General features: G+C 47.1%; 1 protein-coding gene across 1 annotated transcript in view; it reads left to right on the top strand.

Moving 5' to 3' along the window:
- BTBD7 (BTB domain containing 7) overlaps nt 1-6,061 on the top strand; it is a 58,832-nt gene extending 52,771 nt beyond the window's left edge. The window contains exon 10 of the mRNA XM_047794682.1: nt 763-6,061. Coding sequence (XP_047650638.1) covers nt 763-1,578 — 816 coding nt within the window. The 3' untranslated portion in view covers nt 1,579-6,061. The remainder of the gene's footprint in view (nt 1-762) is intronic.
- Nucleotides 6,062-13,776: the final 7,715 nt, after the last annotated feature.

Genomic DNA, 13,776 nt, shown 5'->3' with positions numbered 1-13,776 from the left:
ATTAAAAAGAAGGCATTCTTCATCAATACAGTGGAGTAGGGGAGTTTCCCAGTGGTCCAGTGGTTAGGACTCGGTGCTTTCCCCACTGCAGCTTGGGTTCGGTCCCTGATCTAGGAACTGATATCCGACATCAAGCCACTGTATGCTACGCCCCCCACCCCAAAAAAGACACTGGAACAGTATGCAGTAATTTAAATAGCAATCTCAAAGAAAAGTGGCAGCATTATTTATACACTAAGTTTTATGAAAAGTAGTATGTGTACAACATATCAAAGGTAAGAGAGCTACCCTCAGGATGCTAAAAACAGTGGTTACTCAGTCAGGAAAGTTAGGCTTTTGTGGGGGGGTTGCCTTATAGTTTTCTATATTTTTATCATGTTTAAAAATAAGTATGTGTTATTTTTATAATGAAGAAGCAAAATCAGTGAACATCATTTTTAAAAGAGGGACTTGGGAGTTCCTGTCATGGCTCAGTGGTTAACAAATCCAACTAGGAACCAAGAGGTTGCGGGTTCAATCCCTGGCCTCGTTCTGTGGGTTAAGGATCTGGCGTTGCTGTGAGCTGTGGTGTAGGTCGCAGACATGGCTCGGATCCCGTGTTGCTGTGGCTGTGGTGTAGTCCGGCAGCTGCACCTCCGATCAGACCCCTAGCCTGGGAACCTCCATATGCCACGGGTGCGGCCCTAAAAAAAGACAAAAAAAAATTAGGGACTTGTGGGCCTTTTGCTTTTAACTCTACCCCTGTTTCATTTCTATTTGCAGTGTACACAGCCTGTGCTAAATGATCTAATGCCAGATATTGCCATGGGTGTGTCCACACTGTCACTGAAGGACAGGAGGCTCCCAGAACTTGCTGTAGATACAGAATTAAGCCAATCAGTTTCTGAAGTAGGACCAGGGCCTCCCCAGCATCTCTCGTGTATTCCACAGAGGCATACACACACATCTCGAAAGAAACATACCCTAGAGCAAAAAACAGATGCTCAAGAAAATCAGCAGGAATATCCAGATTTCTATGACTTCTCAAATGCTGCTTGCAGACCGTCTACTCCTGCTCCTGGCAGATGCACCCCTTCCCCTTCTCAAGGTGGATATTTTGGTCCTGATTTGTATAGCCACAATAAGGCATCACCAAGTGGCTTAAAGTCAGCCTACCTACCTGGCCAGACCTCTCCTAAAAAGCAGGAAGAAGCTAGGAGAGAATATCCACTTTCCCCTGACGGGCATCTACACAAACAAAAGAATGAGCCAATACACCTCGATGTCGTTGAGCAGCCTCCACAGCGTTCAGACTTTGCTTTGGCAGCCCCAGAAAATGCCGGCAATGGTCCAGCCCATGTCAGGGGACGAACAGCAGTGGAAACTGACTTGACCTTTGGGCTGACCCCTAACAGACCTTCACATTCTGCATGTAGCTCTGAAGCTCCAGAAGAGAGATCTGGTAGAAGACTAGCAGACAGTGAGTCCCTGGGCCATGGAGCTCAGCGAAATACAGATTTGGAAAGGGAAGATTCAATAAGCAGAGGAAGGAGGTCACCGAGCAAGCCAGACTTCCTCTACAAAAAGTCTGCCCTCTGAGAGCAACCTCCAAGTCGTCTGTGCCTGAGATGTGAAGCATCCCATTTTTTGATGTAACCCAACAACTTAGAGACCAGTTTATTGATGCCAGCTGATAACTCAGTTTCACATTATTTGATTCTAGTTTTTGTATATACATGTTTATTAGACATGGCATGCTAAGAGGGTTATTTTGAATGCTGCATCTGTCTATTTTGTGTTTGAACAGTTGTATGGGGAAGCATTTTTAAGAGCAAGCAAGCTGGCACTTTTTTTTCTCTTTACACATGATGGAATTTTTTTGCACTTGTACCTTTATTTTATCTGTATTGGTTTTATATCAGTATGTTAAACTTTATTGCCACATTTAAAGGACTGTATTTTCATACTTTTTGCATTTTACCTTTCATCTACCAATTTCCACGTGCATTGGATTGCACACTAAGATGTATTTTCTTATGAAATAGTTCTGTGTTTATTTTTTAATTATAGAAATTCCAAAGAACAGCACATCAAAATGCTCCTCTCTTTTCAGTAATTGTTTTAGTTCAGAAATCTTCCTGCTCAGTCTCCATAAATCTGATGTCATACTTTTTAAATAAGTCTTGGGAGCTGGTCTTCATTCCTCCAGTGGGGGTCCAATCAGGATCCTGAAGTTTCCTGGTTCAAGAAAGAACAGGAAGGAGAAAACCTTTTGTGTCCAGGCTAAAGCTATTGCTTTGTTCACAGTGCAGACGCTGTTAGAATCCCTGCAAATTCTGGTAATGTGGATTAGAGTTTCACTAGTTGAGGTTCTGAAGAGAGCAGCCTCCTTGGAATCCTAAAGCAGTGGAAACAGCGAAGTATCTTAAGCTTGCACTACGGGATCAGGATCCCTGGCTCTGCACATCGTCGACTCTCCAGCTGAGGGGGGATGTGACTGCTTGCTGCCTTCAGTCGTCTTGCTGTCTGTGGGGGGAAAAAAAAAAAGCAAAAGGGCTTCAGTCTTACGGATGTCATTTGTTGTTTATGAGCATATATTCTCTTTTAAGTGTTTTTCAAAGTGTGTCTGAATTTTGGTGTTCTTTAAAAAAATTGTTGTATAATGCATAATGCTTTGTCACCAAAAAAGAAAAAGACTTTTTTTTTTTTTCTTTCAGTGAAACACTACATGTCCTACTTGAACTCCACTGGGGATGCTGGTTTGGGATTTTACTGAACCACTGAGCACATGGGATCTTTTAAGATCCTCTCCCTTGGAAGGGCAATGTGTGAGCTAAGGACTGTTTTTTTCTTACTCTTCAATGTAAATATATTAGTATTTGAGTTTTTAAATCACTTCAACATTATCGAGCATTCACTTTGTATTTTTACACATACACATACAGCCGTAGCACTTAGAAGGAAAGAGACTCTCTGAACCGTCCCCCACATGAAGGATGTTTGGGAGCCTCTTTTCTGTGTATGTATAAATATATATATAAGACTATGAATCACTCACACTCACTCTAAAACTATGCAGGGCTAGGGAGCCTTTACAAGCTACCATATAAATGAATTACATGCACTTTTAAGTAAATAGGTTTCTATTGGGTGTCAACAACTCTGATTTCTCCCGTTACAATCTTTTCCTAATTTACCCTGTGGATATACACTCAGGAATAATCTGACATTTAAAAAAATCCTAACAGTAGATAGTCTCAAGAGGGGAACACATCAGTTTATCTGTCTACACCGGCAAACCGCTGCCACCCGCTCTGCTGCTTGGCTAGTTAGCTGCTGCCTGTGCAGCCCTCGAGGTCGGCCAAGCTGCACACCAGCTCCAGGCCTCCCAGAGTCAACACCAGGCTGCTGTGAGGTCGGCTACGCATCACCGCCTTTGAGGCTCCTTTTTTTAAAGATGAAAAACATAGGACTCTGTTCTCATTTTTAGGAGGTTTGACTCTTTGTAATAGATGACAATGTCTTTTGAAACCAATCTCAGTCTGTTTCTCTTCATAAACAAAAAGTGTTAATTCCATCATATTACTTAAAGTGTATTTTATATGTGTTGACATGATTTAGTTTTAAATTTCACTTCTGAATTCAGACTGTGCTGTGCTGGTCTGCAAATAAGAGTGAGTAGAGCTAATTGGTGAGGGGAAATCTTTCTCATCTCCCACCTTTTTTTTTTTTTAAATTAGGCAAGAGCTATTGATGCCACACATGCAGTTTTCTAAAAATTTATTAACTATCATAGCCCTAAAATATAAAAGAAGTGGCCACTGTTCATAATTTTATTTAATTTATGAAGTTTACTTTTAATAATTTAGTAGCGTACCTGGCTAAACTATATGTATAGAGAGAAACGTGCTATGGGATTGTGGACTGCTGTGACCTGCAGAAGGTAAACAGATGTGGTTTTTGTGTTAGGATAGGTGCTAGTGGACTTTTAATGTATCTTGTAAAGTATGGTCAGTAGGGTAGGTTGAATAGCTGTGTGCCTCTGGCTTTTGAACCCATCTGTTCAGTCTTTTTCAGTGCTTACTAAGCATTAAAATCTTTGAGTGCTGTACTAGGATAAAATGTGAAGTCTATGAGTAAGATTGCTCTCAGAAAAAAAAAAAATGTATACTATAAAATTTAGGCCACAGGACCTCACATTTTACTTCGTATAGAAATTTCACGGAGAACCAAATCTCAGCGTACCAGATCTCCTCTTGAGGCCACAGACAATCAGGCCGTTAGACAATCGCCGCCTTTGGTGCCCGCCATGTTGAGGCTAGAGAATTCCAGTTAGATCCTGGAGCGGAAGGAGAAGACCCACGTTTCTTCAAGATGCTGTGGTCTTTTTCTTATATTTTTGTTTTACTTTTGTGATTTTGATGAATAATTATAAGTTAGGCACCTGTGACTCCTAAAGAAAAAAGATAACAGCATGAAAGGCGAACTTTATTCTTGAAAAAATAGTTGTTTGAATTTTCTGTGTACCGGACATTCCCTTTCTCACATGCCCCTCTAGCTTTTCCTAGGCACTCCCCAGACCTCAGCTCTCCTGACATTTTGGTCACCAGGTAGATTTTAAGGATTTTAAATGAGTTCTTTATATTTGAGTTTTTTTTGTTGCACTCTCTCTGAAACTTTCGGTTTTGCTTCCTTAAAAAATTTGACTAACTTTTGGTCTTGCTTCCTTAAAAAAATTGTTCTTTCTTGGGTTTTCTTTGGACTTGTTCAAATTCTAGTAGCAGTAGGTAGTACTTGTCCATTTGGATTGATGTGGTGACGGAGGGAAAACAGAACGTGCAGCATCAGCAGTCGGGCAGAGAGGACCCCAGGGCTCAGTCTCTAGAGGCGAAGGATGAACACTTCTTAGTAACTTCTCAGCAAAATATGTATTTTAATAATTCATAGTCCACATTTTAGGGGAAAATGTGTTTTGTGAAATACTTGTAAGATACTTGTTTTGCAAACTCTAAGGCATTTATTTACATTCTTAATCTTAGGACTGAACTCAAAGGGAAATGTTTGTTTTTTTGTTTTTTTGTTTTTTTTTAGTTATTTGGTTGACTTTCAACTTACTGTTGAAAGCTACTCATAAAGCAGCAGTGATGGGTGCTATTCCCCGTTCTGCACTGGTTTACTTTGTCTCCTAAGGAATTTACTTTCAAACTTCATTATAGATAACCTTACTAAAAGAATTAACCATCAAACACTAAAAGATATTTTGCTATTTTCCATTAACACTGTTGTACGAACAATATTTTATGAAATGTTGACTTTTTGTCCTATAGGTTGCAGTAGCTGTTATGTAATTGTACTGGTAGGTCTTTTGATTTTTTTTTTTTCCTCTAGAAAACCCTCTGACCAAGAGTCAATCGTCCATATTCTGAATATTATAATGCTGTGCCCGTTTTTATGGAAAGATTACTTGCAAGTGTGTCTTGAAAATAACCTCTTGTGTTTGTGTGTTTACGTGGGTTCTAAGAGATGAGATGAGCTCTGGAAGCATCATCGTGTACCTGCACGTGACTGTATCTGGGTTCCATGGGCAGGTGGGACAGAAATCTGCTCTTAGGTGGGGTGGCTGAAAGATAAAGATTCCTGAATTCTGCTTGCTGTTTATGTCCTACGTCTGTACTTCAGAGAGGTGGTATCTTCTACAACACTGCATTTCTTGTGGTTGTGCTGTTACTGGTATAAAGTCAAGTGCCTTCAATGCTAAAGGCTCAGAAATTTTCTTAAACTGATTTCATGTCCTATGCAAGTGTTTTCTACAACCTGCATAACCAGTACTTTGTAAAACTTGTTTACGCTTCAATTGTACATAGTGTTTTTTAAAGAAATATATAGTATCTTTATTTAGGTACCTCCAAACTTGAATTCGTCTGTGTGAAGCATTGTAAAACGATACATTTCTCTTTTGAGTATCATTACAGTTGTACAAAGGTTTTCACTGGTTCTATTTTTCTACTGTTACTGATAAGCATGTAACACTGACTTTATCCTACATAATAGTTGGCGTTTCAAATAAATGGCTTGGATAGAACCCACTGAGTTGAATACAGTCTGTTTTAGCAGGTAGCACACAGTCCTCGGTTCTAGAAGGAATTTTGTCACCACCTCTAGGGTAGAAGGGGATGTTTTTAGGTTAACTTCTGACTCTAGGATTTCAGTTTTTAGGTGTTATGGATTTCTTGGAAATACCATGTTTTCATTTGAATCACGTTCAGAATTTTTAATGATTTCACTGAGGCATGACTGAGAGATTGTATTTTACAATTTAAGCAAAAAGTCACTTACACAGGCATTTCCCAGAGGAAGTTCAGCATTCCATCCACATGGACCCAGCGCCTGGAATGAGTCAGTACCTGACAGGGTCACCAGTGAGACCCAGACATAACCCCAGCATTCATGGGCCTCCAGGTCAGACACCTGGCTTAGATTCAGATTCAGAGGCATTAATGTTTTTCAATTTGAAAGGGAAACAGAGTCATGATCTAGAGTCTAGTTTTCTGAAAAAACATGCAAAGTAGAAAGTTTTCCAATTTCCATTTTTAAAAATCACTATTTAGGAGTTCCTGTTGTGGCTCAGTTAGAAGGACCTGACATTGTATCTGTGAGGATGCAGGTTCAATCCTTATCCTTGCTTGCTACGTTAAGGATCCAGTGTAGCTGTGGTGTGGGCTTTAGCTGCAGCTCCAATTTCAACCCCTGGCCTGAGACCTTCCATGTGTTGCAAGTGCAACTGTTAGAAAAACAAACACTATTTGAAAGTTTTACTTTAGGAGTTCCCGTCATGGCACAGTGGTTAACGAATCCGACTAGGAACCATGAGGTTGCGGGTTCCGTCCCTGCCTTGCTCAGTGGGTTAAGGATCCGGTGTTGCTGAGAGCTGTGGTGTAGCTTGCAGATGCAGCTCGGATCCCGCATTGCTATGGCTCTGGTTAGGCTGGCAGCAACAGTTCCAATTCGACTCCAAGCCTGGGAACCTCCATATGCTGCGGGAGAGGCCCTAGAAAAGGCAAAAAAGACAAAAACAAAACAAACAAAAAGAGTTCCATCCTAGCATTTCACCCTTTATGCCTCACTATGGCAATTCTCTTACATTTTGTGACCATCTTAGGTTCAACTGCAGAGTGTCAAGATAAAGCCTCGGTTTTCTGGTGATGAACTTCTTAAAAATCTAAAACAGGAGAAAGTGAATACGTCAACTTGCACTTCTGTTCTTAGAGATTCCTCTGGAACAATGAGTCTGGGCCAGCTTCCCCAGACCCTTTAGGCCTTAGCTCTCTTTGGTGCATTAAGGAATATTTCCTGAGTCCACTCTTCCCACAGTTTGGGAATATGGAGCAGCAGACAAAGCAGATAGGATACCTATTCTCAGAAACTTAAACGTAGCTAGAGAGGTAGAACAGTGCATATAGCCATCGAGGTTGACTGTGGCCTTGGGGCTGGCTGGCTTGATTTGGCCCAGGACTGAATGGGAGGAGAAACATGCTGGATCCAGTGCAGAGCAGTATATTACTTTATTCCTGTAATCAATGGAGTAGATACTATTTAATTCTCTGTGAATCACAGGGGTGACATTCATTTGTTCAAACATTCATCCAATAAGCAATTTTTTTTTTTTTTTTGGCCGCTCCCATGGCACATGGAAGTTCCTTAGCTAGGGACTGGACTTGTGCCGTAGCAATGACTTGAGCTGCTGCAGCGGCCATACCAGACCCTTAACCTGCTGCACCGCAAGAGAACTCCCGATTAAGTAAGCTTCTAGCTGCCAGACCCTGCTAGGGGTAATGAACAAGACAGTCACAGTACTACCCATAAGAATTTGAGGGTCTCAAGGGAGAAAAGACATTGAATATACAGAGGTAAGACTGGGGTGGGGGGGCTAATGGGTCCTGGAATTGGGAAGGCTTCCAAGTAGGTGAAGGAAGAGTTGGGGGCCGTGGAGGAGTGAGTTTCCCGGAAGGGCTTCCAGGATGAGGCAGACCCTGAGACAGGAAGGCCTAAGCCCTGGGGAAACCAATGTGAGCTGGGAGGTGGGTGGATCCCAACAGGAAGCTGCTCCAGAGGCGTAAATGTAGGCAGATGTGCATGTTCCATGTCACTGGACTGAAGAGGAGGAGAGCGCATGAGGAAACCAGGCAGGGGCCTGGCGCAGCCAGGGAGAGCTCGAATAGCTAGCAGAGAAGAGAGAAGCAATTCTGAATACAGTTAGGGCGTAATACCTACAGGACGTGGTGGTTGCTGGGGCGCGGGAGAGGGCAGGGGTCAGATCCAGGGGAAAGACAGGAGCTTAATGTTGGTCATGTTCACTTGGTAATTCCATGTAACTTAGGAGGAAAGTTTAAAGATGAAAAGAGGGCCCAGGAATGAACTTCGAGCAGCTCTGCACTTTACAGGTCAACTTGAGGGAATTGCTGGCCAAAGACAGCCTACCCGGTGGAGAGAAAACCAGTGTGGTACTCAGAAAGCCAGGTAGGGGCTGTTCAAAAAAGAAAAAGTAAAGGAAATGAAATACAAAACGGAGAAGACGAGAAGAAGGAGCTACATAATAAACTTGTATATTCATCAGAATGTCTGCAAAGACCTATGAGGATGTCTTCAGGGCTGTGTCTGGAGCAGGGCGTGGTAATCAGGGCGGGGGGACTTAATCGCATACTTTCTGTAATGGCTGAATGTTTAAGTTACAGGCGTGTATTCCTTTTTGAAGTTAAAGGTTAAGAGATGAAGGATCAATTCCACCCCTCCCCAGAAGTTAACTCAGTGGCTGCTGCACAGAGATTTTGCAAAGTCAGACCCAAAAGATGCTTTGGGCCAGCCCCAAGGAGAAGGTGAGTGAGGTTGGCAAGAGCAGTTTGGTGGGAGAGAGAAGCCAGGTGGGGGCGCATGCTCAGGTGCACCCCGGCCGGGGCGGTGGGGGGGGGGGGGGAGGAGTTTACCACCCACCCTGCTTCCACGAAAGAGGAGGCCAGCTCAGCATAACGTGCTCTTAAAAGACTTCCACATCACAGCTACTTCTTCCAGGCCTCGGAAGTCATTCAGCAGTAGGAGGAGGTTATCTTAGAATCCTCTAGGGGACACCTGTGAAGGTCCCAGTCCTTCGTTACCAGAATTTACCACCTCTGATGTACAGAACCACATTTAGTCATTTGTACAATTGACCGTAACAGGATGCTTCCCCGGAAGGGACCCTCAGGCTCCCCAGACCCTCCCGGTCTCCTGCCTCCACCTGCTTCCTTATTCAGGATGGGAGGGTGTTTTCCCTAAGCCTGTACTAACTGTCCCCACTCCAAACATGCTTTACACTTGACACTGACAATCACATTGGGATCATGGGCCTCACCTTGGCCTTGACTTCAATGACCCACAGACACATCCCTTGTCTGCATATCTCTTGCCTATGGTCCCTTTTTTATTTGGTCTCTAAAAACCCCGGGGATCACCCCACAGACTCAGACATCAGGGGGAAGACACCCTCCTCCAAAGCCCTCCCAGAGTGAGCTCATATCATGCTGACCCTTGGGCTTGGGGACCAGGGTCACTTGTCTCTAAATTGGGAGATACAAGGCTGGCATCCACCACTGCTGGATGATGGCTGAGCTTGGGAGAGAGCGAGGGGAAGCCAAGGCCAGAAACCCTGGGGTAGGAAGGGCTGTGTCCCAGAGGGGGCTCGCCTCCTGGGAACTGTCACTGAGGTGCCACCTGGGGCTGTGAGTCCTCCTCCTTAAATGCCATAAGGCAGTTCACTGAGGGAGCTGTGATTATGGACTATTGTATTTTGCCTCCTAACTCTGAAGGCATCCAGAGTCGTCATCTTCCCATTCTCTAGTAAAGAATTTCCTCAACACCCTGCAGGCCTGCTGTGTCTGTGGGTGGCCATTGCCTTTTGCACTCCCCTGAAATCCCTCACCTGTGTAAACATACTCCATTTCTGGAACCTTCCATCAGGTGTACCAAAGACCTCCCCACCTCTGTGACTGCACTAAAAGTATCTTTTCATTTCTCCACGTTCCAACAGATCCACCCACACCTCTGAGCACTCTGGTTGGTCCAGGTGTGGGTGGCCTGAGAGGCCCAAGTGTCCCCACTTCCCACTTGCACCCCCCTCCCCTGGGGCTGCCGGGCCCTTGCTCTTTGCAGTGCTGTGGTCAGCTGTCCAGCCCCTGGATTCCTCCATGACCCAGCCCCTCCTCCGCCCCCCTCCCTGTTCCCCACCCTTCCTCCACCCCGGCCACCACCTGCCCAGTGGCTCTTCCTCTCCTGCGCTCCCCTCGGCTGAGGCCCTGCCCTCCTCCCTACCCTGCAGGCCTCTCCTGAGAACACCTGAGGGTCAGGATGGGCCCTGTGTGACGGCCTCCCTCTGTCACATCCCAGCACCTCAGCAGCTCCCACCACCTGGCTGTCCTACTCTCAACCTTGTGACTGTCACCCTGTCACTCCTTTCATACATACCCTGAGGCCTTGGCTTAGCCTCTCTGTGGTCCTCTCAGATCTAGGCCTGGCTGTCGTCCTGGGGACTGTCTCCAGCTACTTGTGCTTCCATTCCTGCCACTGACACTGTGACGTTTTCCCTTGTCCCCTGAAGGGCTCCCCGTTTGAAACCTTAGTGGGGGGCACATGTACCAAGCAAACCAACTCACAAATGTATCCTGGATGACAGGGCTAAGTGCCTTACAAAGGGCAGTCACAGTTTGGATCTTAGCCACACCACCGCGTCTCTCCATCCAGGGGGTGTGGGGGGAGGCCAGGCAGGAGAAGGAGCTGGAGAGCCTCAGTCAGCAGCAGCTGACCCCAAAGTGGGCCGAGAGCTAAAGCTGGGGGGACCTGCGGCTGAGTCAGCAGCTGTGTGAAGACGCCCGCGGGGAAGGTGCGTCCTGGCTCTCAGCCCTGCCAACCACAGGGGCCGCTGTTTCATTCCCAGTGCCAGGCCTTCCAGCTGCTGCCCGCCTCCTGAGGGAGCAGACAGGGTGCCGTGACGCCCACACGGTCACCCCACCGCCCTGGGCCTCAGCTGGCCTCTGACATCGGAAGCCATCTGAGTGGCACCTGGAGCCCGAGAGAATGTGAGAGCAGCGGTGGCTGCCCCCTCCAGACCCGAGGCGGCTGCCCTTAGTCCACAAGCGCAGCTAGGGTGGAACAGGACCAATAACTGGGTTGGTTGTGATGGGTAATTTTCTGTGGCAACCTGACCGGGTCATGGAATGCCCAGAAATTTGGTTAAACACGATCCCTGGTGTGTCTGCCAGAGTGTTTCTGAGGGAGATTAACATGCGTATCTGCAGCCTGAGGAAAGCAGATGGCCCAGTGCCCTGGGCATTAGTAAAGCTGCTGAGGGCGTGAATGGAACAAAAAAGCCGAGGGAGAACTCACCGTGCCTGTCTGAGCTCAGACCCCGGTCTTCTCTGGGACCTGGACTGATGCTCTCATCTGATCTCCCCTGGCTCTTGGACCTTCCAGCCTGGACTGGAACCACCCCACTGTCCTTCCTGGGTGTCCAGCTTGCAGATGGCAGGTCATGGGATTTCCCAGCCTCAATACTCAAGCGAATCAATTTATTTTATAGGAAATATGAATATTATATATACTATACATAATATAGTATTTGATTATATAAAATATAGATGTATATACGATTATATAGCCTATATGGGTCTATGATAAATTAATATATCATTAATATATAAATAAAATATATTTTATAGAAGGAGAGAGGGAGAGATGGTTTTCAATTTGGCTCATTCAACCACAGCTCAGCTGCATCCGGAAGCCTTGAGGCCTGAGGCAGAGGCAAGAGAGGGGAGCCAGGAGACGGGGCAGTGAAGCGGGAAGACACAGAGCAGCACAGGGCACGGACCCCACAAGGGGGGGGGGGGGTAGCGATGCTGAGGAAAACCCAGGCCGGAGTCTCCAGGTGGGGGGGAGTTGAGGCAAAGCTAAAGCAGGGGCTGGGGGGCACCAGGAACGCCCGCCTCCTGCCAGGGAATCCCTGGGAGAAGCCCAGAGCAGAGATTCGGGTGGAAGGCCAGGGGAGACGTCCAGAAGCGTCCAGCCCTTTTCCACAGGAAAGACGCTGAGAGCGGCGACTAGGGAAGGAGCGCCCTGGGGGGTGGCGAGCGCCCTGTCACTGGTTCTCAGAGGCGGACCCTGCGGAGCCGCCGGGGTGTCCTCTGCGGTGGAAAAGTCTACGCGCCACACAAGCTCCAGGCAAGACTACGGCCTGAATCGCTAAAGGCTGATTTTCCTCTCCTCTCTGCCTTCCAGAGTGTGGCTTCCTCCTCGTCTAGTCCCCAGTGCTCACAGCATTGATGCCGGCAGCTGCGAGAGGGGAGAGGCCAAGGCCCCGAGGTGGAGAAACTCGGGCTCTTCCCGAGTAGCTGCCACGTTCCGGGCAGGGGTGGCACAGCAGCTGCGTGAATGACAGTAACGCACGTGCATGGCCTAGAGTGACGGCGACACCCTTCTGTAAATAACATTTTGGCGAATGGCCGGCTCTGTTCTGTCCTGGTGTAAAAGGCAGACGGAGGTTCCCCAGCGCCTTGTGAAGCCAGTAAAGGGGTGTCTGACTTACCCACGGCTTCCCAGCTCATCTTCTGGTTGCCGAAACCAAACTGAGCCTGCCTGGTCCCGAGAGACTACAGAACAACACCCCCCCGCCCAGGTCACCTGGCAGGAAAGGGGAGGCGTGGAAGCCAGGTGGCCAAGACCAGCACGGCTGCCGTGAGGATCCTGAGGGAGGGGCCTTGCCCCAGGAGGGGAGGCTGGGTGACCTCTCCAGTCCCTTCCAATCCGGCGGCTCTGTGGTTCTAAGTATGGAGCACACACAGGCCTAAGGCCCAGGGCTTCGGGGGCACAAGTGAGATACAAGCATGCCTTTGGGCTGGTGCCAGATGCTGGATGCCCCTCAGACCAAGGCTTGCGGCTGGCAGCTGCTTAAGGTGACCGGACTGGGCAGCAGCCTTGCTGGCTCCTGGGACCTCTGCTGGGTTGGCTTCCCCAGAACAGACTCCTCCTCCACGGGAGCCAAACTGGGTCACTGCCAAGGTCGGGTGATCACTGGGATGCACTCTGTTTTCTTCCTCTCCACTCGGGTCCTTGCGGGAAGCTGGGAGAACCGCTGTTTTCCTGGTACCGCTGGTTATACAATCCTGAGTTTTCGGCTAGAGGGCAGCTCCAGGGCTGTCGAGAGCACAACATGCACCCGAACTTAACTCATCACAGGTGAAGAGGGCCCCGTGTGAAGACTTTGCAAGGAAGCCAGAGCTGGGCGGAGGCCAAAGATGGGCCTCTCCGTCAGCTTCTCGGTTTGTTCGCCCGTTTACTGTTGAAATGACGGCTACCATGTAGGTGGCTCTGTCTCCCTCGGCCTCCGGGCTCCTGGCCCGCTCTCCCGCACACCCACTTCTCTGTTCTCTTAGGCCCTGGCGGGAATTATAGACCCTCCCTTCTCAGAGGTGTGGTAACGTCAGGGGTGAAGAAGTCCTGCAGGTGGGACCTCGGATCAGGCCACCTCGTGAAAACAGCAGGAGAGGCAGGAAGCAGTCCCTCTGCTGGGGCAGGGACCCAGGCAGGAAGAGCTGAGGGAGCATTCGTGTTGTATTCGCTTTCTTATAACCTGCAAGGGAGGTTATATACACTGAAATGTGACTAAAAGCAATCTTAAAAAGGCAATATTTTGAATTGGTTTTATTTAAATTTTACAGAAACCTGATTAGAGTTAAGTATATAAGTCCAGTAACAATTCTACAAAAATGCACA

The sequence above is a fragment of the Phacochoerus africanus genome, chromosome 9 (genome assembly GCF_016906955.1).
Source record: "Phacochoerus africanus isolate WHEZ1 chromosome 9, ROS_Pafr_v1, whole genome shotgun sequence".
NCBI lineage: Eukaryota > Metazoa > Chordata > Mammalia > Artiodactyla > Suidae > Phacochoerus > Phacochoerus africanus.
The sequence above is the reverse complement of the archived record's forward strand: the minus strand, read 5'-3'. Positions and strand labels throughout refer to the sequence as shown.